This window comes from Dromaius novaehollandiae, chromosome 1, assembly GCF_036370855.1.
Source record: "Dromaius novaehollandiae isolate bDroNov1 chromosome 1, bDroNov1.hap1, whole genome shotgun sequence".
Classification (NCBI taxonomy): domain Eukaryota; kingdom Metazoa; phylum Chordata; class Aves; order Casuariiformes; family Dromaiidae; genus Dromaius; species Dromaius novaehollandiae.
This window is the reverse complement of record NC_088098.1, coordinates 9,814,749-9,842,153: the sequence shown is the minus strand read 5'-3', so window position 1 is coordinate 9,842,153 and position 27,405 is coordinate 9,814,749. Positions and strand designations below refer to the sequence as shown.

Sequence of the window (27,405 nt, the reverse complement as noted above, 5' to 3'; positions counted from 1 at the left end):
AGCATTCAAGAGAGTCAACATCATAGTCTGTCTTCTAATCTGTATTTTACTTGGCTGGAGGGTTAGCTCTGGTGTCTGCCTCCTCTTTGTTTTCTCTCAGGTTTTTTAGTAAGCTTTCTTAGTGTTTTATCACTTGTCAGAATTTGGTTGCCTGACAGAAAATGCTTGGCTCCTTACGTATATTTTTGCTAACATAGGGAGTGTTTACAAATAATGTGTACAGGCTTACACCAGACTTCTTTTTATCTTCTTTTGCACAGTATCACTGTTTCATGGAATATTTAAGCCAGTATCTTGGTCGCCTCTCTTGCTTTTAATTTTATTTTTCCTTAATACTTGATTATTTTTCACCTTATTCTGGCTGCTTGTGTGTTCTGTATGAATAGGTGATGTGCTGCAGTTGAAAGGTATCAAAGGTGTCTAAAGAGTATGAGAATATAGTCATCAGAGTGACACTGTATCAGAGTGCTCATCCTCCAGGGTTACACAGGACCTTTTTGAATGTGAGGACGATGGGGTTTGTGTTTAATAACCTTCAACTGTATGTCTGTATCTTTTTTATTTTATTTTTTTTCCTTGCATGAATTTCTGACTTGTTAGTGTCAGTTACTCCTCTTTTTCAGTTTTTTTACTTTTGTAAAAAGCTAACAATTTATGTAGTCACTGAGTAGTTTTGTGCAGGTTAGTATTTTATTGTCTGGTGGAGTCCTTGGTGGGCCTCCAAGGGATTGTGTGTTCTTGCAGCGTGTTTCAATGGAACTTCAAGCTTTGCAAAAGCTTGGAAAAGCTCTGTATGGTTCTCTTCACCATTACTCTGAGCTGTGGATACAATATTTAGTGGTCGTTACATAATCTCATTTGGGAGATGAGTCATTTTCAGGTGACTAAGTAGGAAGTCAGTTTGTCCAGTTCACGTCAAATGCCAATCACAACCTTCTTCAGATTTGTTTAAGAAAACTAGCTATTGGTCTGCTAATTTTGTTTAACTGAAACATTGAAATGAGGCTCACTTTAGTAGATGAGGTTTTGGTTGTTTCTGAGGTCTCATTCTCGCACATGGAGTCGGTGTGACAAATGTAATGTGTTTAACAAGATTTAATATATGTATAAAAAGTACGAGACTTTACCTTTCAGGCTTAACTTATAAATCCGTTTTGCTGACTATTTTGTATCAACATTTTTATATTTCTTAAGTTAACTATTTCAGTACTACTCAGTAAGCTTCCACAGTCTGTTTCTAGGCAGATGAGGTGGGGTTTTGAGGGGGAGGAAGGGTTGACGGTAATGCATGTTTTCAGATCACTAAGTTCTGTGGTATTAGACAGGTTCCACAGTAACTTCTCGTTTGGGGATCAAAACTGTTGGAGTCCTCCCATCTCTAGCTTGAATGTTTGCATGTTTTAAGTTGTTACTTAGCTTTTGCAATTACAGATGTGAAAAACAGTCCTCCCAGCTTTTCTGTGAGACAGAGTTATATTGGAGAGAAGTGATATTATTTCATTTATTAAGAGACTAGAAGTAGGCAGAAGCTTGTGAGAACAGTTACGGTGGGCACAGAAGAGAGAAGTTTGTGCTGGAACTGATTCTGTTTAATCAGAATTAGGTTTTAAATTTTGGGGGGAGAGGAATTGGAGAGCTCATCCCTGCCTGGCTTGGGCCTACATTTAAATACTCATATCTAAATTCTTAAAAGGTTTAGATTAATAAAACAATTCTGTTTCTGCAAACTAGCTCTGAACTCTGAGGCTGGAGCAGACTGTTTCTGTAATCTGGCAAAATGATACGCTTAGTTTGGGTAGGCTTGTAGCCAACAAGTCATGCTCTCTCTGGCTGCACTGTAGGTACATTCTAAGATCTTTGGGTGCCTCTGTCTGTGTAGATGGCAATATCTGCATCAGTTATCTGATAGCTATAAATCTTAGTTACTTAAGAACCTAAATAATCAACGCTTGTCACCAGCTTGCAGCTTACATCACTTTGTCTGAACTATTTAGTACTGTTAAGGCAAATGCTTCTAACATGCTGAAACTTGTTTGTCCTCTTGCTGAGTGTAAACTCCTACTGTTTCTCAAAAACCCCAAAGTGCACAGTTCTTCATGTTTCACAGTAATAGTGCTTCATGAATTGACTTTGTGCTTCAGCTTTGTCCCAGAGACTTATTTGTACAGAGGCGGTGCAGAAGGAATCCTGAGAGATGCCTAACGATTCCTGTGCTTCAAGGCAGGATTGACAATTTTTGCCATGCTTATTTTATTAAGCCATGACAATGGCTTAAAACAAATGCTTGTCTGTTCAAAGTGTTTGCTGGAGATCTCTGGTGATTCCACACATCTCAAGGGAGTTCTTTGAGCCATCTTTGTTCTTGTCTATCCTCTCATCTTAATCCTGCTATGATTCCTTTTATTTGAATCATTAGTGCACAAGGAAAACAGTTCTTGCTACTCTTCTAGTGTTCTCCATAGCCAAAGGCTATTTATCGCCTGCCCCCCCCCCCCCGCCCCAATTGTCATTTTAGTTATTTCAGCCTACCATTACATGTTATACCTTGATCATTCTTACTGCTCCCCCTATGCTATCTTCAGTCAATCCCTCTTTTTCTTAAATACAGTACTGAAAATGGATACACTGTTCCTCTGAAACATTACCATTACCAAGGAGTATGAAAGATTTGCTTTGAGTGTCTTTCAGTGATGCTCTTGACTGTGTGCTCCTGCCTTTTTTCAGAGCAGTTTATGGTCTTCTGTTGCAGCAGCTTCTACCAAGTGAGTCACTCCCCTTTTCATATTTATGTAGCTAATTATGGATACCTAAGCATTTTTCTGCTTTTATTCAAACTGAATTACATCTTGCATATTCAGATCCCCTTCTCCAATTTATCAAGGAATGTGCTAGCTTTGATCCTTTCCTGTAGTAGGTTTGCAACGTTGTGATATCTGTAGATTTAATAAGTATATGTTGTGTTCAAAGGAAAGATCCTTTCTGAATACCACAAAATAGGTCCTTTCACATTGATAGCTATTTGAGTATGGAAAGTGGAAAACTGAAAACACTTTATATTTACTGTTACTAGACCATGTTTCTGTAGCTATGTTTTGAGAACATAATGAAAGATAGAGTCAAAAATTAAGATGTCTGCTAGCTCTCTTAAAAAGCTTATCCTGTTGTAGAAAGGAAGGTTGGTTCGATTTGATTGTTTTTTGACATGTCCATATTTGTTAGCTCGCACCATCTTATTTTCTAGGTGCTTAGGACTGTTAAGCGTTTAGCTAACTCCTTTTCCTGGAAATTGAAGCTATGCTAAAAGGTTTGTCATTTTCTAGGTCTTGCTTCTCTGGGCACCTATTTCTTTCAAAGAAGGTATGTCTATGTTTTTCCAGCTTTGAAGACTTTTATATTTTGAGTTCTCATTAATTTTTATTACACCTCTGTCTCTTTAGCTTACTGCCTTGCTACTCTAAGGTAGTTGAGGTCACTCAGCATTTTCAGTTTCTGGAAAAGCTTCATTTATTTTACTCTACTTGGTGTGCCGTTATACAAAATAACTGAGCCAGTCTAGCAGTTGCTGCTGCTAAAAGAGAATGTCCCCCTTTCTTTTTGCTCCCAGGTGCATGTTCTTGTGCTGAGTGGTGGTGGTGCATTGACCAATTCATCTTGCTAATCTAGGAGAAAACTAACCTGTCCCCAAGTGAGTGAGTTTTACTGTAGAGTTGGCAATGCCCAAGGTAGCTCAGGGAAGAGTGCAGGACTGTACAGGCTCAGCCCGTTCCACAATGGCAGGTGATTTGCCTCGTCTTGCTTAATTGTGCCTTCAGAGAAATAGTCCATCCCCCCAGCCTCGCTGTCAGCAGTCGTTATTCTTTGTTGCTTGTGTTAATTATGAAAGACACTGCATGTTCAGAGAGTATAAAGAATAGTATATGCATTTTAGAGGAGAAAAAATGCAAGTAATGACTCTGATAGCTCGTGTTTGTGTTGTCACTTGTCAGATAGGTGATTGTCCTTGTTTCTGAACAGTTCTGGACATGGATTTCTCGTTCCAGATGTCATTTCAGGCTTTTTTTAACCTCACCTTCTCTTTGCTCCTTGTTTAGTTCTTGTAAGGTTATCTTTGAGAAAAAGTGTTCCCCCGGCTCTTTTGCTGTTCAGTCTTTTTCTAATTTGTGAAATCCTGCGTCTGAAAAAACTCTTCAAATATTTAAGGGAACTTGATGAAAACATTTTTCTTTAAAGCAATTAGATAGTATTTCACTTTCTTTTCCTTAAAGATTTGTACGATGTCTGTATATTTCTATAATTTCCATATATTGTGTTATTTTTTTGTATTCTGTGATCAGAGGAGTTCTTTGTATTTGCTGCTGGAACACATACAACTAGAAGTATACACAGTTCAATTTAAGCTGCTCTTGAATGTTTGGTTAGTTATTAAGTTTTGAGGGTTATCAGTAACTGGTTGCTGTTACGCAAGTGCTGCAAAGTATAGCTTGCTTCCCCTCCCCCCCCCCCCCCCCCCCCCCGGATTATGTAACATTGAATTTTTGCTTTATTAAGGTATGAATAGCTTGCTCCTATTCTTTCTTTATCAAATAATCCATATGACTATATGTAAGAGGCTCATCTTTGATAGATAGTGGCAACCTATTATCTTCAAAGCAAAAAATTTTAGTTTTCACTTACTGAATAGCACCGAACAAGAAAACTGGTTCTCATGGAATGAGATTAGAAATCTGCACACAGGCTCTTTAGTTTTTTCCTTAGAAAATAGTTACCTTTTGAGATTGTTTCAAAGAAATTTTAACCAATAAATCTCAAATTAAAATCATACGTTACTTTGACTTTTTTGGTCTTTTTAATATATACCAAACCAAAACCCCGTAGAGGTCTGTACTGGCAGCTTGGACAGGATCCGAAACTGAATCTTGGCATATTTTGTTTTGAGTTATAAGCATATGGCCACTTCGCTTTGGTGAGATAACTTTCCATGATGGTTTCTAATTGATGCTAGATTTAAATTTATTTTCTAAATTCTTTATTAGCTGCTCCACTATTTTTTATTGATTGAATTCAGAATAAATAAGTCTTGTTTTTAAAAATGTGTTTTCCTCCATCCATCCAGCCATGGTATTATTTGAGGATTTCACTTGCAATGTGAAGCACATGAAATGACATATTAACTGCAATGGTAAAAGGACAGTAGTGGAACTCTACGGTATAGTAGAAATGCTTGGGATTGCATTTCCAAAGTCTTCTATTTGGGAAATGGTATGTTCGTTGAAATTAAAGCTTTAAAGATGATAGGTTATGTTTGAAAAACTTCAGAATGGTCAAGGAATCACTTTGTGGTACCAAAAACTGAAGTGCATGTGGTTGAAAAGTAAAAAGCAGACAAGCAGATTTGCAAGTGCTTTTTAAAGTCAGAGCAATTTTAATACTTGTTCAGTGATTATTATTATTATTATTATTATTATTTTTTAAATATTTAAATCCATTCCTATTTGGCAAATATACTTAAACCTTTAAGGATTTGAAAAGAGGTGGCAAGGAATAGAAAGCCTTTCAGGCACTTTTTCAAAGTGTTTCAAATAAGAAGGAATGCTACATTGCCTTTTTTCGTAAGCATTCATGGCTATTCAGATAGCTGAATTAGGGGAAACACAGTGAACCTGAAGTTGGATGTTTCTGCTTCTAAGATAAGAATTTCTAAGTGCATTCTTGTGTGCTTGTGTATTGAAATGAAAACCTAATATTCTGAAACTCCCAGCATATTTTCATGGTGGAGCAATGTGTGGGATTTTTTTTCCTTATTTTTATCTTATTGTTTGGTGGGACTGACTTTGTGGGTTTCTTGAAATAATTTTGGGTGGTGTTTCTTCCCCTGCCATGTTTCTAATGCTGCATGATAACTGTTTTTCCAAAATGATTTTTAAAGCTGAAAAACTGAAAGACACTTAAACCATTAAAATTGTCATAGAAAAATTTTAGAACTTGAACTTAAAAAAAAAATACACATATTAAAAGTAGGGATTTGTTTGTGACTTTGCCCCAGTTCACGTTCTTGAAATGTTTCATTTCCTGCACTGCTGCTTTTAGTTCCTACATTTCTATCTTTTCCCATAGAGAATATCCTACATTTCTATCTTTTCCCATAGAGAATATCCAAATGTCTTCAAAATGTAATGTCTAAAATATTTCATATTTCTAGAATGACAATGTTCAAATGTTTTCAGTATTGTTTTAGTAGAATTTCAGTATTACTCTTCAGATTCTTCTTTTAGATTGTAAAACATTTATGTGAGAATGTTTTTTAGAACTCTTTACTTAAAATGCAGCAAGTTAAGTTGCGCTAAAAACACAGTTGATGCTATACTAGTCTCAGCAGCAGAGACTTCCCAAGTATTACTAATTCCGAGTTCGACAGTGGTTTTCATGTCGCTATTTTCCACTACTTTGGTGCAACAGATTGACGTAGGGTCTGCTTGTGTTTTGTTCTGTGTTTTTTTTTTTTTTTTTTTTTTTTTTTTTTGATTTGGTGACATTTCAAATTTAAGCTACTACATGAGATGAAAGGAGTTAGCCTGTGTCATATTTATTTAGTTCTATGTGTCTGTGTTTCCTTCGTGTCTTTTCTTGCGCTGAGCTTAGCGTATGTGTGTGTGTGATTATAGTCATGTTGACCAGATAACAGAAGAATTGCATGTCATTGATTCTTTCTTTTGTTTTGGGTCTGTATTGTTACAGCTATTTATTTGAGAAAATCCATAACTTAGTAAAACACAGTAAAATAGCATAACCTGTAAAATTCTGAAATTCTTCTTTACCTCTTTAAAAACATTTACTATGTTATATTTGGGAAGCTGTCCTTGTAAAAGATGTATAATATTTTGACCTGTAATAACACTCTATATGCTCAATGCATAATTTAATATGTAGAATTTGATGCAGAAACACTCTATTTTTAGCACATCAACATTACTTTTGAGAATTTAGAACGACATAGGGGAAGCTCTTTCTCTCCTGTGTTTAAACCAACCAAAGGATACTGGTAGTCAAAAGAAAGGTAAATTTTGGTGCTTGCTAGTATGCCTGAGATTACTTTTGTCATTGCTCAAACATCCATGGAAGGTTTTTGAGGTTTTAGATTATTGCCTAGCAAAATGAATTCCTTTAAAGATATGAATGAAATAAAGGCAATATCTTATGTTCTACAAACTTGTGTTTATACCAGACCTTATTTTCTTCGGTTCTTCACAGGTTTTTGTTTTGTCTTCTGTTTTGAAATTATTGTTTAGAGAGCTGGTACACATACACCTTTCTGAGGAATATGCCCCAAAAGAAGAGATATAACTTAAATGTTCAGTTAGTAGTGATCTTAATAAGGCATTTAAGAAGAGGCAGAACTTGTGCTTTAATTAAAAAAAGTAATTTTCTGTCTTCCAGATGAACTTTTTATTTTTCCTGTAAACTAACAGACTTTGAATGAAGCTCGAGGAACTTTCCTGGTAACAGTGGAAATTGGGTCTTAAAATAAGATTGGCTTTTGAAGCACTTCACTACACTAACAACACAATTGCTGTTTCATTTCAAAACACAGCATTTTATCCGTGGCATATTTGATCTTTGTTAGATATAATTGACTTTATGAATTGCTTAAGAAGTATGACTTGTATCTTTCTGTTGAAATGCACTCGTCAGTATGTATTGTGTCTTAGAAAATTATTTTTTAAAAAAATTAGCAATTTAATTCTCCTGAAATTAATTCTTAAATAATTGCTTTAGTACCCCTATTTTTTCTTCATTGAGTGTAACTAGTTCTGTTTGCTGGCTGCTTCTTTCTTGTGATAATGACTGTACTATATATGTTTTATATAAGTTTTTCTAATTCTTTAGCCTAGTCTAAGCTAGCATTATTTAAATAGCAATGACTGCCCTGAGGCTAGAGTTCAGGATGATCTAAACCAGTCAGTGGAAGAGGTGAGACGGGGGTTTTTGGAGAGCAACTGGAAGTCTCCTGTCATGCTTGTTTGCTGCCTTGAACTAGAGAACAAGTCTGCTGCTGCAGCAGGAAAAAGTGGTGAAAGAGGGTGACGAGTTGGAGCTGGCTCCTTTGGAAGCTAATGCTTACTACCAGCAGCTGCCTCCTTCTCCAGACTCCCTCTCCTTTCTGGTCAGGCATTGGTCTTTCTGGTTTGGCTCTTTAATAAACTCTTACTCTCTTATTTTCTAAAACAGAGTTTTCTTGGTTACTTTGTGGGATAAAATCGGATCAGTTCCCTGTGCTGTTTCCCTGCCCAACTTTTGAAGCTCTAATGCTAGCAGAAAAGAAGGGGGGGGGGGGGGGATAGAAAGGATACATCTGCTTCTTTCATCACCAACATGGATTTATTTTGACTTCTTATATTCTCAAACATTTCACACTGTATTTCTGGTGTTACAGCTTCTGAATATTGTCCCAGAAGGAACCACTCACTGCATCTTTGTCTTTAGCATTATGTCTGGTATTTCTGCTTGCTCAACCTGGATATTGAAAAGAAATCTGTTCTACCTGGTAGGTGAGGGGCACATAATTGGTTAGAAGAGCTAGGAGTGAATTAGGATGGACAACTAATGCTTAAAAGAGTTGAGCTGATTTTTTTTTTTTCTGTTTTATCTTTCATTGACGTGATCTTTTGGGGAACATGTGTAAGCAATTTTCTAATTAATCTGCCTTAAGCAGGAGTTATCTTTCACTTGAATGCTTCACCACTAGTTTTATGCTTCATTGCCAACACCTAGTGATGTATGATAGGCCAAACAAATGAACAGATCCAGCTGAAAGCTCCCCAGCCTCCCCAGACTTCACTTCAGTGAATTGCTTTTTGGGGAGGTGGTTGAGTTTTTGGCTGGATTGGTTCCACAGCCAAGTTCATTGTGTCTCATGTGAATGGTGGTGGTGGCAGAAGGAGGCAGGGGAAAAAGACAGAGGAATGGTCCCCTTTAATGACGTTTTGGCTTTTTGTCATATAAAAATGGCAGATTAAAATCGTGGCCCGGAATGGAAGAATATGGACTACTTATGCTGGTGAAACAACTATCGTCTTGCACCTTCAGTTTGTCAGTAAACTCTGACAGATTTGTGACTGTATCTGTAGCTTTTAGGATAATTCTGAACTGATCTAGCCAGCAAGCCTGTAATGAAAAGTGAGCATCCCTTCCTTGACCCTGTGCTCTAGTTCTGTGAGCTCCTACCACTTTGTGCCAGTGCAGATCCACCTGCAATCATAGACTGAGCTGATAGAGATTCAGCAGAAATTAATGTTTTCTGTTGGTTTATGATAAAATCAGCAGGTGTCAGTGCAAAGAAGCTGCAGGAATGCGTGACTAAGGATTTGGAGAATAAGGGGGGAAATGCTCCCTAGCCGTACCACTGCTTTCTCTATGGCAGTAATGGCTTGCCGTTGTATTGGCTCAGACATTTTGTAAAATCTGACTTTTAGCCAGCCCTCCGTTTCCTGGATGTGTGTCGCTGAGCTGATGATCTGAAAAAGAGCATTTAGTTCGGTGTTTCTGGAGTACATCTTATTAAATCAGTTTAGCTTTGAAGAAGTGCACAATATTGTTCTGTGTTGTGTCATTTAGTCTTACTTTGTGGAAATGCTGCTAATTCGCCTCTGCACTGTCATAGTTACTAGAAATTTTAATTATTTGGATAAGAATAGTTAATATGTACTTTGTTAACTGTTTTTCTTGCGCCTTTTTTCTTTTCTAGCTTTGGATGCAGGAATGTCTAGAGATGCAGTATAAAAGAAGCACCTTACTACCTTGTGCAGTAATCCATTTGCTTTTCCCTCTGTTCAGAACTGCTCATGTTTCGTCTAATAATACTACTGTGTCTTTCAGCCTGTTGAATAGGAGATCAGAAGCTTAAGGGGAAGTGATCCTCATCAGTCCGATGCCTAAGCATTTTGTTCACATAACATGACAGATCAGTTATCAAGAAGCCTTATAACAGTGTGTGTGTTTCTCTGCAAATACAAAATAAAAGATTTTTTTTCATGAAGGAGTGAATGTGATGGCCTTTAAGTACTAAGAGCAAGAAGAGTTAGCACAGCACAGGAACAAATGGAGGAATAGCTGTCACTCATTTTCTGTGCTAACTCTTTATGGGCCTTGTCTTCACTGTGATAATTAGCTCGAGTTAATGTGCTCACATTAGTTAACAAGAGTGACCATACTGGGGAGGACAATTAGCAGAGGAATTGTTTAGCATTTAATTAGTTGTAAATCAGCATGCTCCATGCCGTGGCATAACTCTTACAGGAAAAATGTAGCAATTTAGTTAGACTTGAGCCTTTTTTTCTTGAAAGGGCAATAGTTACTCAGTCCTATGTTCAGAATTAAAATATATAAAATAAAAGTTGTCAAATAACTTTAATGAGAACAGGCTTTGGTGATGTCTTTATAGTAATTGACTTCATATTAATCTTGAGTATAATGAGGACTCTGTAGGACAAATATTGATCAGAGAAAACATAAGCATAGGGATTAAAGATGTTTATTGTAAATTTTGATCTGTCATGAACTCAGTATAACTTTGCCTGTCATATTCTGTTTCTAGGTAAAAAGAACATACTCTCATGGTACCTATAGAGCTGGCCCAATGAGACAGATCAGCCTAGTTGGAGCAGTTGATGAGGAAGTGGGGGATTACTTTCCTGAATTCCTTGATATGTTGGAAGAATCACCTTTCTTAAAAGTAAGGAGAGACAGGGAATGGGGTGGTTGGAAGGGGGCGATGCGCTCTCATTCTCTTGCAATAAAGTGAGAGTACTGTGATATTTGCTTAGACATTGAGTTGTATCATAAATATTTTCATTGTGTCAGGTAAAACACTTTTTAAAGCAGCCTTTTAAAGAAACTCACTTCAAAACTGTGGCTTGTATTTTCTGTTAGTGTACACTGCCATGGGGAACACTTTCTAGTTTAAAATTAGAGAGTCGTAAAGACAGCGATGATGGTCCCATCATGTGGGTACGTCCAGGAGAACAGATGATCCCTGTGGCTGACATGCCAAAGTCACCTTTCAAAAGGAAGAGGTACGTTGAAATACTCTTGCTTGGTGACTGTCTGGTTAGTGCTTTTCTTTACTAATTCAATTTATCCCAAACATTTTACTGGTTGATACTGTTTCTTAGTATAAATTTATGTGAATCTTGATCTCAGAATAAACTTTCAACTTGCTCTGTTTTGTAAGGGTTTTTTTGTTTGTTTGATTGCTTTTGTTCTGTTTACTATCTGGCCCAGTAATACGACAGTCCTCCTTGGAGTTTTAGGAATGCTTTCAGGTTGCAGAGCAGTCTAAATGCTCCTCACTTTCCTCATGCAGTGAACTTCAGATGTAGTGAGGGGAAAATCACAGGGAAATGCAAATAAGCTCTATGTAACTATTGAAATTAGAATTATGCCAGGACACTGGTATCAACACCCTAGTTCTCAAGTATGATTTGATCTTTAAAGACGGCAGGGGATAAGGGCTTCTGTCATCTGAAAACTGACACTTCCAGCATTAAATGCCATCTTTAAGCCTTGCTGTAGTGTTGGGTATAAATACTGGCTTAAGAGGAAGGATGTACCCTGCAGAACTTGGTATCATTTCTCATACGCCATGAGTTTTCTTTGCAGCTCTCTTGTTCAAAATTCAAAGATAAAAAGGAAACATACAAGAGGTGGAAGCAGGGTCCGATGGCCTAGGAGGAATATAGAGAAACTGTCCGAGTGCTAAGGGATGAGATAAAGAAAGCCAAAGCTCATCTGGAGTTGAATTTTGTGAGGGATGTGAAGGGGCAGTAAGAAGGGCTTCTGCAGGCATGTCAGCAGTGAAGGGAAGATTACAGGAAACAAGCCCTCAGCTGCATGGGGCAGAGGAATTGGTGACAAAGGACTCTGAAAAGGCCAAGACACTCAATGTTGTCTTCACCTCAGTTTTACTGGTATGACCGACCTTCAGGAATCCCAGGTCCCTCAGACCAGAGGGAAAGTCTGGAGCAAGGAAGAGCTACCTTTGGTGGAGAAGGATCAGGTTAGGGAATATTTAAACAAACTGGATGTACACAAGTCCATGGCTGCTGATGGGATGCACTCACAAGTGCTGAGTGAGCTGGCTGATGTCATTATGAGGCCACTCTTGATTGTCTTTGAAAGATCATGGCATTTGGGAGACGTTCCTGAGGACTGGAAGAAAGCAAATGCCACTGTTATCTTCCAGAAGGGTAGAGAAGCAAGATCTGGGGGATTCCAGGCTGGTCAGCCTCACCTTGAGAGCTGGGAAGATGATGGAGCAAATGACTCTGCATACCCTTTTGAAAAATGAAGGCCAAAAAGGTGATCGTAAGTAGTCAGCTTGGATTTACAAAGGGGAAATCATGCTTGACCACCATGAAAGCCTTCTACACTGAAATGACCAGCTTAGTGGATGAGTGAAAAGCCATGGATGTTGTTTATCTTGACTTTAGCAAGGCTTTCGACAGTATCCCATAGCATCCTCATAGACAAATTCATGAAGTATGGGCTAGATAAGTGGACAGTGAGGTGGAACAAAAAAAAGCAGCTGAACTGCTGGGCTCAGAGGGCTGTGTATGATCAGCGGCACAAAGTCCAGCTGGAGGCCAGTCACTACTCACTACTGGGGCCAGTACTGTTCAGCATCTTCATGAATGAACTGGACGATGGAGCAGAGTGCACTCTCAGCAAGTTTGCAGGTGCTACAAAACTGGGAGGAGTGGCCAGTACACCATCTGGTTGTGCCTGCACTGAGAGGGACCTCAACAGGCTGGAGAAAGGGGCCACCAGGAAACTCGGGAAGTTAATAGAGGGAAGTGTCAAGACCTGCACCTGGCAGAGGAATAACCTCAGGCCCCAGTACAGACTGGGGACCGACTGGTTGGAAAGCACCTTGACAGACAAGGCCCTGGGAAGTGGACAAACCGGTTGAACACGAGCCAGCAATGTGCCCCTGTGGTAAAGCAGGCCAACAGCCACCTCAGCTGCATCAAGAGCAGCACTGCCAGCAGGCCAAGGGCGGTGATCCTTCCCTTCTACTGAGCCCTGGTGAGGCTGCACTTGGAGGGCTGGCTTCAATCCTGGGCTCCCCAGGACAGGAGAGACGTGGGCCTGCTAGAGCGAGTCTGGCAAAGGGCCCTGAAGATGACTAAGGGATTGGAGCATCTCTCCATCAGATCAGGAGAGGCTGAGAGGGCTGGGATTGTTCAGCCTGGAGGAAAGGAGGCTCAGGGGATCTTATCAACGGGTATACGTATCTGATGGGAGTGCAGGGAAGACAATTAGACTCTTCTCAGTGCTATCCAGTGCCAGGACGCGAGGTAATGGGCACAAACTGAAACGCAAGAAATTCCCTTTAAATAGAAGGACGAAAATCTTTTTACTGTCAGGGTGGTTGAGCACTGCAGCAGGTTGCTCAGAGAGGTTGTGGAGTCTCCATCCTCGGAGATATTCAAAACTCACTCAGGACCATGTTGAGCTAACCTCCTCTAGTTTAGTGGGGGGAGGTTGGACTAGATGATCTCAAGAGGTCCCTTCCAACCTCAATAACTATGATTCTAAGTGGTCTTGAATTTGGCATTAGTAACGCATTGTGGTCATACAGTGTAGACTTGGGCTGGCCAAGAAACATTTTTGCAGCTCTGTTCCCACTTTAATGAAAGTGGAGAAAACAGCAAATGTTGAACAAATCTTTTGCTTCTTTCCATTGTGTATCCTACAATTTTGAACTAAATACACATGCATGTTTTCCAACTGTTTGCTGGAAACATGAATGATTAAAAAATGACTTCAGGAAAATTGTATATCTGATTGTCAGAAATCGGTGAGGACTTACGGGCTCCTTAGGGAGCTAGGAGCTGAGCAAGGTAAGGCTGGCAGGGCAGGGGCTTTGCCAGCCAAGGCCCACTCACACTTCTGGAGCAAGCTGAGCAGGGCAGACCTAGAGATGATGGCCAGGTTCAGCCAAGACCTCCAGATCATCTGGCAAGTTCATGGTGATGGGGTGGGTCAGAGGTCAGGCTGGGAAGTCTGCAGGTCAAGGTCAGGACCAGGGATGGGAAGCAGGGTTAGACACAGTTCAGTGATAGACAGGCAGGTCCATGATGATAGGGCAGGACCAAGGTGAAGCCAGGAAGTCAGTCTGTGGGGGTGAGATCAACAGGGTCTATGGCTGGGCATAACTCTGGCTGGCTTGAAGACCAGTACTCCCATGAGTATTAGTAGCTGGGGCAGGGGTTGAGCCTGAGGTTTAAACAGAGCCTCTGGGTCCTTGAGCAGGGGTTGTGGGTGGAGACCCTAGCTGAGGCTGGTCAGGGCTATTAAGATCTACTAGTGTACTCAAGGCCCTGACACTTTTTTTTAATATTACATAGGTGTTCTGATTTTTGTGTAGCTCATTACACTTGCATTTTGTCTCAAGTATTACTGCATTTCTGATTTGGCCATACGTTTGCACTGAAGGGAGAAACAATCCTTTTGACTATGAGTAGAAGTTAAGTAGTTAAGGGAAGTTAGTATATGTGTTACATACGTGCGTGTGTGTGTATTAAAAACACATATTTTTTTCTTATGCAGAACTACCAATGAAATCAAAAACTTGCAGTACCTACCTCGAACCAGTGAGCCCCGTGAAATGCTATTTGAAGACCGGACACGAGCCCATGCAGATCACATAGGACAAGGTTTTGAACGGCAGACTACAGCTGCTGTTGGAGTGTTGAAGGCTGTGCACTGTGGAGAGTGGTATGTGTTGACTGACTTATTAAGCTACATTTTTGAAAAATATTTGCCTGAATTTCCATTTAGAAGTGATAGAAGGAGTAGTGAATAGGTTAATCTAGTATTATGGATTTAAAGGAGACATAACTGCTGGAATTCTCCTCCCCCCTGCCTCCATCTCTGTGAGCTAGATATGCTAGCCTGCACTTTGCTAGATTGCTTTGGTGTGTGGTTGAAACCAAAAAGGTGCCTTGCGATGGTAGTTTAATAGCTGTTAAATGAGTTAAATGTAAAAACACTTTAAATTTTGTTTCACTTTAAATAGCTCATACTGACTGACCTGAATTTCTGTGTCAGAGATGCACGGGAAGGCCTATTGGCAATTTTTTGCACTATCTGGAGATGAGCGGAATTTTTATGCTTCTCCTTCTAAGTAGTGATTGTTATAAGCCTGATTTATTCGTGGTAGATCACACGGGAGGAATGCTGTTGGAGGTTGTATGACATCCTTTAGTCTCTCCCTCCCATATGAGATGGAGAAAATGAATCTGGGTTAGTAGAAGCTGTTTATATTTTATCTGAGTAAAAAGCCCCTGGCACTGATCTAAGAATCTCTTCTCAAGGTCTTGTAATCTTGGTCTGGGAGGATGACATTGGTTTTAGAGGTTAGTTTTTCATACTTAAACAAACACAAAAATCAACTATTGCTCTTTATAGTTTCATATCTAGAATTTGTAAGACTTGAATTCCCTTTGGAATGAAATGATGCAAATTTGTGTGACAGTGCCTAAGTTCATTGAGACAAGTTTGTGGTAGTGAGATGGGGGGAACTGGATAGTTCACATGTCAGTGTGTTTCTGTCATGGGCTCTGAGGTTTTGAAGTTTAGTTCCTCTCCAGTTTGGTAACAGCTGGAGCTGAACTTCCCGCTTGCCACAGTTGTGAGAAGCTGGACTGGATTAGGACTGATGAGTGGTAACAGGGCAAGAGCTGGGGAATTGTGTAAACCTGACTCTTTTAAATTACATTTGCTGCTTGAGAGAGAGGGAGACTCAAAGCTATCAAAGAAGGTTTAAAAAAAAAATAGTGCCTGTGGAAATTAATAAAATTTTAAATTGCCGTCAATTTAAATGTGTATGGTAACGTGCCATTCTCACTCTACCTCTCCAGAACAAGATTTTTCTCCCTTGTAAATGATTACATGTTCATTTATATTCTAAAAAACATTCTTCTTGCTTTTTGTTCTTTTCAAATTATAACTTCCATAATCTCTTATAGAGGGAGTATAATCAAACTTCATTAAAACTCCATATAAACTTGAAAAATGAATTGAATTAGTTTTTATATATATGTATGTTTTTATATATAAAAATATTTATATATATATATATATTTTATATATATAAAAATTAAAAAGGTGATCTGAAACTAGTCAAAGGCAGGCAAAAATTCTGCCCAACCAACTTGAAAGTACTTCAGTTAGGAAAAAAATATAATTATCAGCATTTCATTTCAATATGAAAACTGAAAGGTGTATTTTAATATAGAATAAAGTAAAGTTTAGAACTCACATATATAGATGAGGAAATTATATATAATTTTTGTTGTGTTGATTGTGGTATATATTTCAAACTTAATTTGACCTTGGAGATAATTTCTCCTTTCCCTTTCCATCTGTGCATGTGTAATTTTGAAAAGGAGCTGGTATTCCTCATACAAAGAGCATTAATCAGGGCTTATGTTAATGAAGCATCATTACTTAATTCAACATTAAAATAATTTTAGCTATTAATGTACTTTACCATAATCTTCAAGCTGTGAGTGGATTTATTTTAAAGGAAGCAATATGGCTGGAAAATTTGAAAAATCAGTTTAAAAAGAATCTGTTTAAGATGTTTGACAAAACTAAACCTGGGAGATATTTTAAAGGTGTTTGGGACCGCTACAGGATAAAAAAGCCCATGTTTCAATGATGAGAATTTATATATAACAGTAACGTTCTCTTTTTTTTTTGTGAGGAAAGTGAACCAATTCCTAGACTTGCTGACCCGAGTCGTTAAGTTGTATGTAGTTAGTACGAAAATGAACTGGGTGTGCAGAAAAGCTTTGCATTGCTCATCGGGGAATATATATATATATATTCAGAAAAGCAGTTAAGGACAACAATTGCTTCCCACCATTACTGAATTCTTTGGGAAGTGCTGTCCATATCGGTGATGTGAATCCTGTCTCTGGCAGAGTCCACCCTTGGCTTTTGTGCTCAGAGGGAATTGAAGAAGAGGAAACAACATGTTCTGCCTTAAGATGTGGGTGCAAAGTGCTAGGAGGAGTAACGCATGTGCATCTTTTGTGTAGATAGTCCTTGGGCAAAAAGTATATTTTAGCATGCTCAAGGTACACTTATGCAGCTGCAATGGAATGTGTATATAGACAACATATCTAGAGGAACTTCATTTGTCATTGGCGTCTCTCCATTGGTTTCTTGGTGGCGGGGGGAAGCTCCGCAATATATTCTTGCAATTTTTATGAAAAGATTATTACATATTGTGAGGTATTTGGACCACAGGGAAAGAACCTGACATTGCTGATAAGCATTAGGATTGTAAAACTGAAAGCTGCTCAAGCTGAAGGATTAATGCAGGGAACTCTGCACTATCCCTTGTACGCTCAATGCAACTATGGAAGAAGTAGTTGAGTCCCTTTTTGAGGGCAAATGTAATTTAAATGGTCAACCCCCAGCTCCGTGAGTTAACTGACTTAAATGAGGAAATGGTATAATCCAGAAGTTCCTGAAGACTTAGAGAAAGTAGAATTTAGTAGTTGGCATGAATATTAAGGTAGTATAGGTACTTATATTATTAAGGTAGTATAAATAGCATCTTTCAAAAAAGGCAGGAACAGAATTTTTGAAAAGGAAAAAAACCTGCTTTTGAGGATAGAGAACAGAACTAGAAATGAAACATATCATTTGGAAGAATAAAAAAATACTTTTCCTTTCCCAAAGATGAGTTTAGAAGTGTTTTCTAAAATTAATGGATTGTGATCTTAGTTTATGTGGATGGTTACAAATTGCTGAAGAGCTCTGGATATTATTAGTAAAAATACTTGTGAAATTTTAAACCAGGGGAACTTTGAAGTTTTTTACTTGGAGAAATTTGGGGGTGTTTTTATATGGACAGCAAAAGATACTTTACGCCATTGTTGTTGGCAAACTTCAACCTCTTCTGTCCTTTGCAGGACAGCTTTCAAGTTTGTGTTCCAGTGCATGAAGTTGTTAGTGCCTCTCTAAATGGCTATAGGAATTTGTTTAATATTACCAGACTTAAAGCATGAGATCAGAAATGGTAGGAACCTGTAATCTTGAATCTGTTCTGAAAATTTAGAACAGGAGGAGTCCAGCCATTTCAAAGAATGAGGTTAACTGTCTTGCCAAATATAGTTCAAGCAGCACTGTAGTAGGGACTTCTGGAGTTTCTAAAAAAATAAAATCATAACTGCATTATGAAAAGCTGATAGACTGATTAATGTATTGATGTACTGATGTGTGTGTTGCCAGTGATCAGAGATGCTTCTGTGAGCTTTTTGCTTTCAATATTTAACTACTCTTCAGGAGTATGTAGAACCAAAGGTAGGGAGACACTTTAATAAAGATTAAAATGAAAATTGGAAGTAAAATGCATGATCTGAAAATTCTCCCTAGCATACTTTAAGTAGTTGAACTGAGATTTTTTTTTTTCCTGAAAATAGCCTCAAACCAGATAATCTTTGCTTTATTGAGGTCATGACCTAAATAAACATCTCTTCAGTTTAAAAAGCCCACTAAACCGTAAATCATTGCCTGCTCCTTAGAACTTGAATAATACCGTGATTATGTTTGATTATCATCTTCCTTTAAAAAAAAAACCAAAACAAACAAACAAAAAAACCTTGAGCATCCATTAAATATATTCTGAAATCTGTGCGACTGTCTTGTTGCTCCTCCAGCTCCTAGTAAATGAGTCCCTCTGGGCCTGGTTTGACAGTGGGGTGCTGCTTGCTGAGCTCTGCCTGGCTTTGCGAGAAGGCTGCAGAGCCTGAGCACCCAGCTCGAGCACCCAGCCTGGCCCCATGGTGCTGAGAAAAGCAGGAAGAAGTCGGGTCTGTGGTGAGACTCCTGGCAGCTGCTGGCCAGCTGCTCTGCGCACTGCTGCTGCGCATCAGCCGGCTGCCGTGGGAAGATGCTGCGCTCCTGCCAAGAAGCTGTGGTCTGGAACTGAAATTATTATGGATATGGAGGGGTTTTATAAAGGATTAAGATAGAAGGAAGAAAATCTTTCATAAACCAGGCTGTTTCTAGTTAATATATTTTCCTTGCAAAATGATTCGCTTCTTCAGCATAGTCTATAAGGTCCAATGTGAGCTTTATTTGTGTAAATGAAATACCTTCATATCACCACATTTTTCAAACCTTTTAAAAAATGGACATCTCTCAGAAACAAACACACAGAACTTGATTTTGTATGTTTCTTTGGAAGCACTGAGTTTGGCTTTTAGATCAGAAAGTAATAGGGATCATAGCTGTTTTGCCTTTTGTCAACTGACTGTAATTCTAGAGAAGAGAATGCCTCAAGAGGAGTTATACAAATGGTGTGTGTTTATCTCGGGGAGGGAGAGGGAGGTTGCGGGACAAGGAGGTGAACTCTCATGAACAATTTGAATACTGAGACAAATCATAACTTAGATTTTGCTCTTTTGTAGCTCTCCAGTGAACACAAATACACTCATTAAGGGATGTTATGGAGGATGCAGGTATTTGCTGCTTACTAGCATTATGGCAGTTTAACTTAGTTTCAGTTCTATTGTCACGTCTGAACAAGGTGCCCAAGACTATGATACTGAGCAATGTTTGCTCTAGTACTAGTCGAACTATTGCATGCTTTAAGGTGCCTGATGGGCTTACTGTGTTAGGGTCTGCTTACTCTGTCAACACACTATCTGCATCTGTCTTTCAGCACCAGATGATGTCAGTTAGAAGTAGCCAGTTTTGTTGACTGTTCATTGCTTCCTTTACTGCCACTTGTAAAGAAATTGTGGTTGATTCATTTCACTAGTTCCATGAGTGTGTGTTGAAAAGCAGCTGTTTTACTGAATGCTTTTTCTTCAAAATGTATTTTATGCTAGAGTTGTCACATTTATTTTTAGAACACTTTTATTTTATCCTTGCCTGTGCATTTTCTTTATTCTTCTCTGTAGCGTTTAATTTTAGCCCCTAACTCTGCAATTCTTATTCTTCTGTAGGTCTGAGCAGCCTCGTATAACCAAAGATGTAATTTGTTTTCATGCTGAAGACTTCTTGGAGGTAGTTCAGCGAATGCAATTGGATTTGCACGAGCCCCCACTCTCACAGGTAAGCATGCTGTGAACTGTCAATCATATGTCTTCTGCATGTCTTAACAGAGTTTTAACCCCCCCCCTTTTTTTTCCTTCAGTGCGTCCAGTGGGTTGATGATGCAAAACTTAATCAACTGCGAAGGGAAGGCATTCGATATGCCAGAATTCAGTTATTTGATAATGACATTTATTTTATTCCAAGGAATGTCGTACACCAGTTCAAAACAGTTTCAGCTGTGTGCAGTTTGGCTTGGCACATCCGACTCAAGCTATATCATTCAGAGGAAGAACTTTCTCAAAATGCAAATACTCTTGAAGCAGGGACATCTGCAGACCCCAAGTCTTCGGTTATCGGACTTCAGACTGACAACAGAATTTGTACGACAAGCAAAAATACCTCCGAAGACACCAAATTTTCAGATACTCTGCAGACAAAATATCTGCAGCAGGAATTTATGTCAATAAAACATGAACCTATTGCATCTCACCGAATAAAAGAAGAATCCATGAATGTTGATCTTGCTGGAAAGACAGTGGCACCTAATGACATCGAGGGTCAGAATGTTCAGACTAGATTGGATCACGTCGAATCGACGGCATTTAAGTTTGAAATGGATTCTAAATTTGAACCTGGCAACAAGGACATAAAAGACAAGTTATGCGCTGGAAGTCACATACATCCAGATGATACGAGACAACATAGTTCATCATATCCAAATCTGCATGGACAAAGAGAGGATGATTTTTTGTGTTAAATTTGTATATATGGTTTTAAATTCCTTTTTAAACTTAATGACGTAATAATGTAAAGATTCATAAATTTTGTGAGGCAGGTTTGCGACTTGCCTTCGCATCTGTTACAGAAAATAGTTATGTAGCTTTGTAACATTCCTCAGTGCCTGTCCATAACTGTGAAGTATCAAAGCACTTAGGGCCAGATGCACTGTAAACACTGCAGGTTTAACATAAAGAAGTCTTTAAATAATTTTCAGTTGTAGGTTTTAGAGTAGAGCTGACATTTAACATATATATTTTTTGTAAGATGAGCCAGAATTCTTTTTGACAATTCCAGGCTTTTCCATAGAGCTTATTTATACCAATTTTTTCATTTTAAATGTGTCAGCACTGTAGTGTAAATATCTTTTTTAAAAAATCTTTTTAGTGTGATTTATACTGAAATGTGAGCCGCTTAATAAAGGTTCATAATAACAAATTGGTTTTATTTTTGGGTCTGCAAAAAATAATTCAGTTAAACTGCCTCTTTAAATGGTTATGTTTCTACCTGCACTAATGCATAGGATGCCCTTACTCCATTCTGGAGTGAGGAGCTGTAGCAAATCAAGGTAGAGTTGAGGCATTCTTTGTAAATCAAGATCATTCAGAATGAAAAATCAGCCCTTCCTTCACCAGACTTTTACTGTTAAAGGCACTCCCCAAACTCCTGTTGCCAGATGTTAACAGTGGAGCGGAGAGGCAAAGCTTGCCCCAACCTTTTTGTGTTGTGGAGCACGGTTGGATATCTGGTGGGCTCTGGGAACACCACCAGCAACCTCTTTCTGCAGGATGAGCTGGGGCAAGGGAGCAGACTCCCTTGTATGCTTACTTTCTCCCCCTTTACAAGCCAGAATTGAGCTTTTATTTCAAAATGTAAAGTGGAACTGTATTCTTGAATCAGTGATCTGATAGAACAAAGATTATTTCTAAATGCTTACCAAGTCATAAAGGCCTCAGGATTTTAGCAGTGACCTGCAATTCACTGAGGCATGTTTGGATTTGAATTACTCCATATGCTGATAGTGCAAGGCAATAAAGATGCTTGCCTGTGTGTCCAGTAGGAAGATTCCTCATGAGTTTCAGTTTGGAAGTAAGAGCTGTTTCATTAAGAAAATAACAGTGGCGTCCAAGTTAACTGCTCACCTCTCTCCACTCTTATGGAACGCTAGAATTCTGTTAAGCCCAATTCTGAGGGAAGAAGATTTCAAGGCTAAGCTAGCATCTGATGTGGTAATAGCAAACATTCTGTAATTTAACTTATTTAATTCCGTGTGTAACATATTGCTGTATAGTTCAAACACATCTGAACTCTGTTTCTTTTTCAGGTAGCTACAAATAGCAGTAAACTGCCCTGCAGCCTGTCCTTCAACTAAATATTTAAAACTTAAGATCCTAAGCTGGTTATTATTTTTAAAGCCCTCTGTATCTTTGTATTTTTTCCCCCTCTAACTTTCTGAAAGTTGCGCATCCTTATGTGCCCAATTTATAACCTTTGATACACTTACTGATTACTTTGGCTTCATTTGTAGCAATAGAACAATGTGATTTCTTTTCCAGGTGATGTCTTATTCAGCTACCTGAGGCCCTTTCATTGTTGCAAACATTTTTTGCTCATAGGTTGGTATAATTCAAGATGTTACTTCATACTTATGCATGGCACTAACATCAGGCATTTAACTGATGAGTGCCCTAATTTGTTTAATTTGAAATAGGTCTGTCAAGGAATTATTAATCAAATCAACATTTGAATTACTAAACATTACTCCTGCATAGCCATAACTATGTATTAGAGAAGCAATAGAAACTCTTGGATGTGGCTAATATTTCCGTAAGAGTCATTGCTATTTTCATTAATGCTGGTTAAGAAATTACTACCAGTTCTGCAGCCTCAGGGATCTTGCTTTCCTCTCACTCCATAAGCAAGTGGTTCACGTGTGGCATGGTAAGTTATATTAGTCTAGCACGTTCTGATTTGAAAAACAAATTGGTTGGCATAATAACTTGAGTCATCTTGATAGAAATAGTCTCAGCTCCCCTTGTGTTTTCTGGATTATCTGCAAACTTCCACCCATAATTTCTGTGGCTTTGTGAGCACACACATATGTAGCCTTCCATTCCCCTTCTATGTGCTGGCTATCAGAGAACAGCAAATGGGAAGAGTTGCACGTTTTAGTCTGCACCAAGCATGCAGCTTTTCAAGTGGGTTAGCAGAAGGCTCCAGCTTCAGCAAATCCAGTCTTGACAGATATGTATGTTTATTTGTTTTTTATTTCATTTAGATGTTTTTTGTCTTGTTTGTATGCTGGTGATCTATATGTTGATTATCCATTATGGTTCAAGCATTTTTTTAATCATGGCAGATTTTACTAAAATACATACATCCCCCTTGATGGCAAACAATTTTCTGCATCACAGGTCCTGTCCAGACTGAGAAAATTAATCTTTGAAAACAGTTTAGCAGATGTGACTTTGCACTTGAAACTAAAACTTTTATTCCATTAAAAAACCTGCTCCATGGTCTCAGCTGATAGGGCTTCAGCCAGTTCAGGTATGTCTTGGTTCTGTAACTTTGCTTCTTCTGAGCTGCCTAAATCTTCAACTTTTTTTTTTAAACACTTTCAGAGGTTTAAAGTGTATTGATTCTTGCAGTTTATGCATTCTTTGATATATATATTTTTTTGAGACAGACTAGATCCTGATTTATAGGCAGAATTCCTTGCAAACAGAATATGAACAATGCTGGGATTACTAAATTGCTGTCAGAACTTCCTTTGTATTCGAAGGTGTAAACATTCTGGGTTGAGTATATTAATATATACTTTTTAGTTTGCTTAAAAAAAAAAAGTGGTTTTGTCTTCTACCTGTGGTGTATTCATTTTGATGCGGTTGTTTTTTAAGAGGGGAGTACATTTTCTGAGAAGTTCGGCTCCCAAGTTGTTCATTTGTCTGACAAAAGTCTTGCTTTGGTTTCAAGTGGTCCTACGCTATAATCTTTATTCCTGCCACATACAACTTCAGACTTTTGCTTCAGCAATAAATCTTTCATGCCTTCTGATGTACTGGAACTAGTCTTTGCTTGTTGCTTCCCCCCCACCCCCCCGCCCCGATTTTCAGTTTTATATTGAGCTTTTAATATAGACTGGTTTTTTAATGAAATTTCCCATGTTTTAGTTCTCTCTTTTGGCCCATTGTTCTGCAGACTGGATAAATCTGCTTAAGGCCTATTCACTGTAATGCAGTGGTATTCCCATCTGTGTGTTTGCAGCAGTGTTCCTGTTAAAGCCCTGATTTGCAGAACTTCAGAAATGTTTACCTAGATATCCATACCATATTTGTGGGTAGCAACAAATTGTATCATTACTACCAGTGGCTTTTTGGATGGTAGCAGCTTCCCATTTCACTGCCAACTGACTTTGTTGTAGACAAGTGTTACTCAGTGTCACTTCATCCCCCAGCCCCCAAGATGCCTGCATATTGACTCTGAAACAGCGTTTTCATTACAGGTACCACTGGCATGCAGATTTTCCCTTCCTTGTTACTGTATTGAAAATTTTGATACTACTTTAACTGAAATACTAATTCTGTCTAGTCTTAAAGTATTACTTCAGAGAGTGACTTAAGTAATCAGCTGTGAAGGAATTCCTTGGTGATAAAATAAAGTTGATTTTAAGCAGAGTAAATAAGTTGGCATGTCAAATAATATAGGAAATGGAAACAAAATAGTAGACTGCTGTGAAACGTCAGAACATCACAAACTTGGAAAACTGATTTGTGCAAGAAATACAGGAAAAGAATTCAGTGATTTAAAAATGACTTTTTCTAATATCTGCATGTGAATAAGGATGCTGAATTGATCAAAAGAGGCCCACTTTTTTTTCCATGCTCACTGGGAAAATAAACTGTTTTAAGATAGTAGACTACAACATGAGCCTATTAGGATGAAAGCTGTACTGATGAAAGCTGCTAAATTCTGATCACATGATAAAAAGTTCTTTGGGCTTCTCAACTGTAACTTCATTAATTTTTCTAGTGGCCAGATTTTTTAGAGAAGCTTGCTTGTAGGCAGACCAGCCCCTTTGACCTAACTGTGAATGTATGCAAGTTGGAAATGGAAAGGACAAATCTTCATCCATCTATATTTTGCTGGGAATGACATTGTTGAAAATACGCTTTCTTTTGACTGTGAGTCCCTGTTTATTACTCGTGTTCACCTAATGTTTCATTAATTTCTTAATTGGATGAAATGCACTTTAAAAAGCTGGTTAATAGACGATACTGATATTTTGCGCAGATTCCACTGAATTTGCAGTAGATGTTGGAACACTTGGGGAAACTTTGCTTCCCGCCCGTGGCACATTTCATTTTTTTATTAGAAATACAAATTGTTTTATGCTCTGTTTACAGCTTCTCACCCAAAAGCAATGGTTAACTTCACAATATCTATGTTACTAGCTCTATTATAACCATCAGGGATATACACTTTCCAAATTCCCTATATTCTAATCACTGTTTTTCTCTGTGCTATGATACAAATATTTGCTTTGGATCTGTGCTGTACTTAAGTGCCACCTAAACATTGGTCTTCTCGTTCTGGGCATGTTGATAGATGAGCCTGCTGATGAGGGCATTAGTCTAAATAGTCTTTTAATACTTGGTGTACAGTTATGATAATCTGATTCAACCAATGATTAAAACAGCAGATTAAACTTCTATTTTTATCAAGTTTTATTTTTGAATAACCATTTTAATGTCTTCTTTACCAGTTAATCTCCAAGTGTAATACATTTCGGTTTACATATGTTGGATTCTCTTAATGGCTTGAGGTCTTCATTAGATAAACTTTTAAAAGTTTTAAGTTCTGTAGAAATTGTTCAGAATCTAAAATACTTGTATGACACCTCACTAACATTTTTTCATGCTTTCATTGAATCAGCAGAATAAAAAAAACCAAACAGATTTAGGATTACTAAAGTCATGCTAGATTTCACTTTAACTTAAAATATTTGAACTCTATTTATAACCTGAATTAGAAATACAAACTAATTTTTGTTGCAAATTAATATAAATGTTCTAACATTTGAGGAATTTTGAATGAAGTGACTGCAGTGTTTATTTTGGATATAGTCCACCTGGATGGAAATGCAGTGCTTGGCACAGTTTAGGCCTGTGATTTAAAGAATATGCTTTTCCAGGCATTTATAGTTATCAAATGGAGACGAAATAGTTAACTTAAAACCTATTCCAGAATGAGTGTGTCAAAAAAAAAAAAGGGGAGGGGGGGAGCCAATTAGACATAGCTATTGAAGACTAATGTGACATAAATCAAAATTGCGAAAGCTGATAATAGCTAAACATGCAGTAATTCAGGTATATGTTCTATCATAATGCAGTTGAGAGCATTTGTTATTCTGAGAAATACAATTTTTCAGGCTAGTAAATGTCTCTTAGCAGTGATTTCTTTATAAATTTAAAAATGAACACTGAGTTTTATCTGTTTTGAGTTCTTGTTTCCGCTCTTATGCTGTATTCTGCTGTATATGAAAAAACTTCTTAAATTTGTCTGATCTTGATGTTGATTTTGTTGGAAGAGGCAAAATGAAGATAATAACATTGCCAAATTCCAGATTTTTCTACTCTTCAACGAACTTGAGTAAAAGTACAAGGAGAAAATGTTGAATTAATTTGAGTAGCATTCTAGTTGTCCAAAGGCGTAGTGATTCCTTAAATTGCCTTAGTCCACAAAAGCTTGTTGACTTTTGTCAGGAAAAAGTGACAGCCAGATTGATTCAATTCTAAAAGGCTGAAATGTGAGACTGAACACTAGCCAAAACTTAAAATGATGAAGGTATGACTAAAGGGTACAATGCTTTTTGTCTAATACAGCTTAGAACATAGCTGAAATTACTTTTTATTGTTTTGTTTGTTTGTTTTAAGGTGTGCGCTCACATAGCACTATTCTTTCCATGCTACTAAATTCAAGGAACTTACTTTTGAGTATGCAGCAAATCAGGATCTTTACTACAGGAAATGTAGTGGTGGTGAAGTAGGTACCATCTAATGTTGTTTGATTTAAGTTTGTGGGAATGCCACAAATTTTTGTTTTCATAAATACCTTTGTATACCCAATTTTAAACTGAAATCTCATCTGGCCTGATGTAAAAATTTGGTATACACATAATTATTTGAGAAAACACTGAACAAAACACAATTACATACATTCTAAAAATGTATGTGGCAATTTCCATGAGGTTACTCTAAGACTTTGCTTTTGTACTATTTATGCATATATGACAAATTACTAAATACTGTTTTCAGTTCTTAAATTCTTATCTTATTTAAAACCTATGGTATCTTATTTTTAAATATTGTCATCCATGCCTAGCAGTGAATTTTGGATGCATGTACACACACGTACACACACACAGCATTTCGATTAAAATTGGTTGAAGGTGGGGGTGTATATGTCATGCAATTGTACTTTTGAAGATAAAATAAAAGAACATAAACTTGA

At 37.9% G+C, this 27,405-nt stretch overlaps 1 protein-coding gene across 5 annotated transcripts in view; it reads left to right on the top strand.

Annotated features, from left to right (window-relative positions):
* Positions 1-27,405, top strand: part of RSBN1L (round spermatid basic protein 1 like) — a 56,649-nt gene extending 29,244 nt beyond the window's left edge. For 3 of the 5 annotated variants that reach the window (XM_064505203.1, XM_064505209.1, XM_064505191.1), the window contains 6 exons: positions 10,592-10,729; positions 10,927-11,069; positions 14,608-14,775; positions 19,488-19,538; positions 20,028-20,136; positions 20,219-27,405. In XM_064505203.1, coding sequence (XP_064361273.1) covers positions 10,592-10,729; positions 10,927-11,069; positions 14,608-14,775; positions 19,488-19,538; positions 20,028-20,136; positions 20,219-20,875 — 1,266 coding nt within the window. In that variant the 3' untranslated portion in view covers positions 20,876-27,405. The remainder of the gene's footprint in view (positions 1-10,591; positions 10,730-10,926; positions 11,070-14,607; positions 14,776-19,487; positions 19,539-20,027; positions 20,137-20,218) is intronic. The other 2 variants (XM_064505200.1, XM_026095056.2) reach the window with 1 other exon arrangement.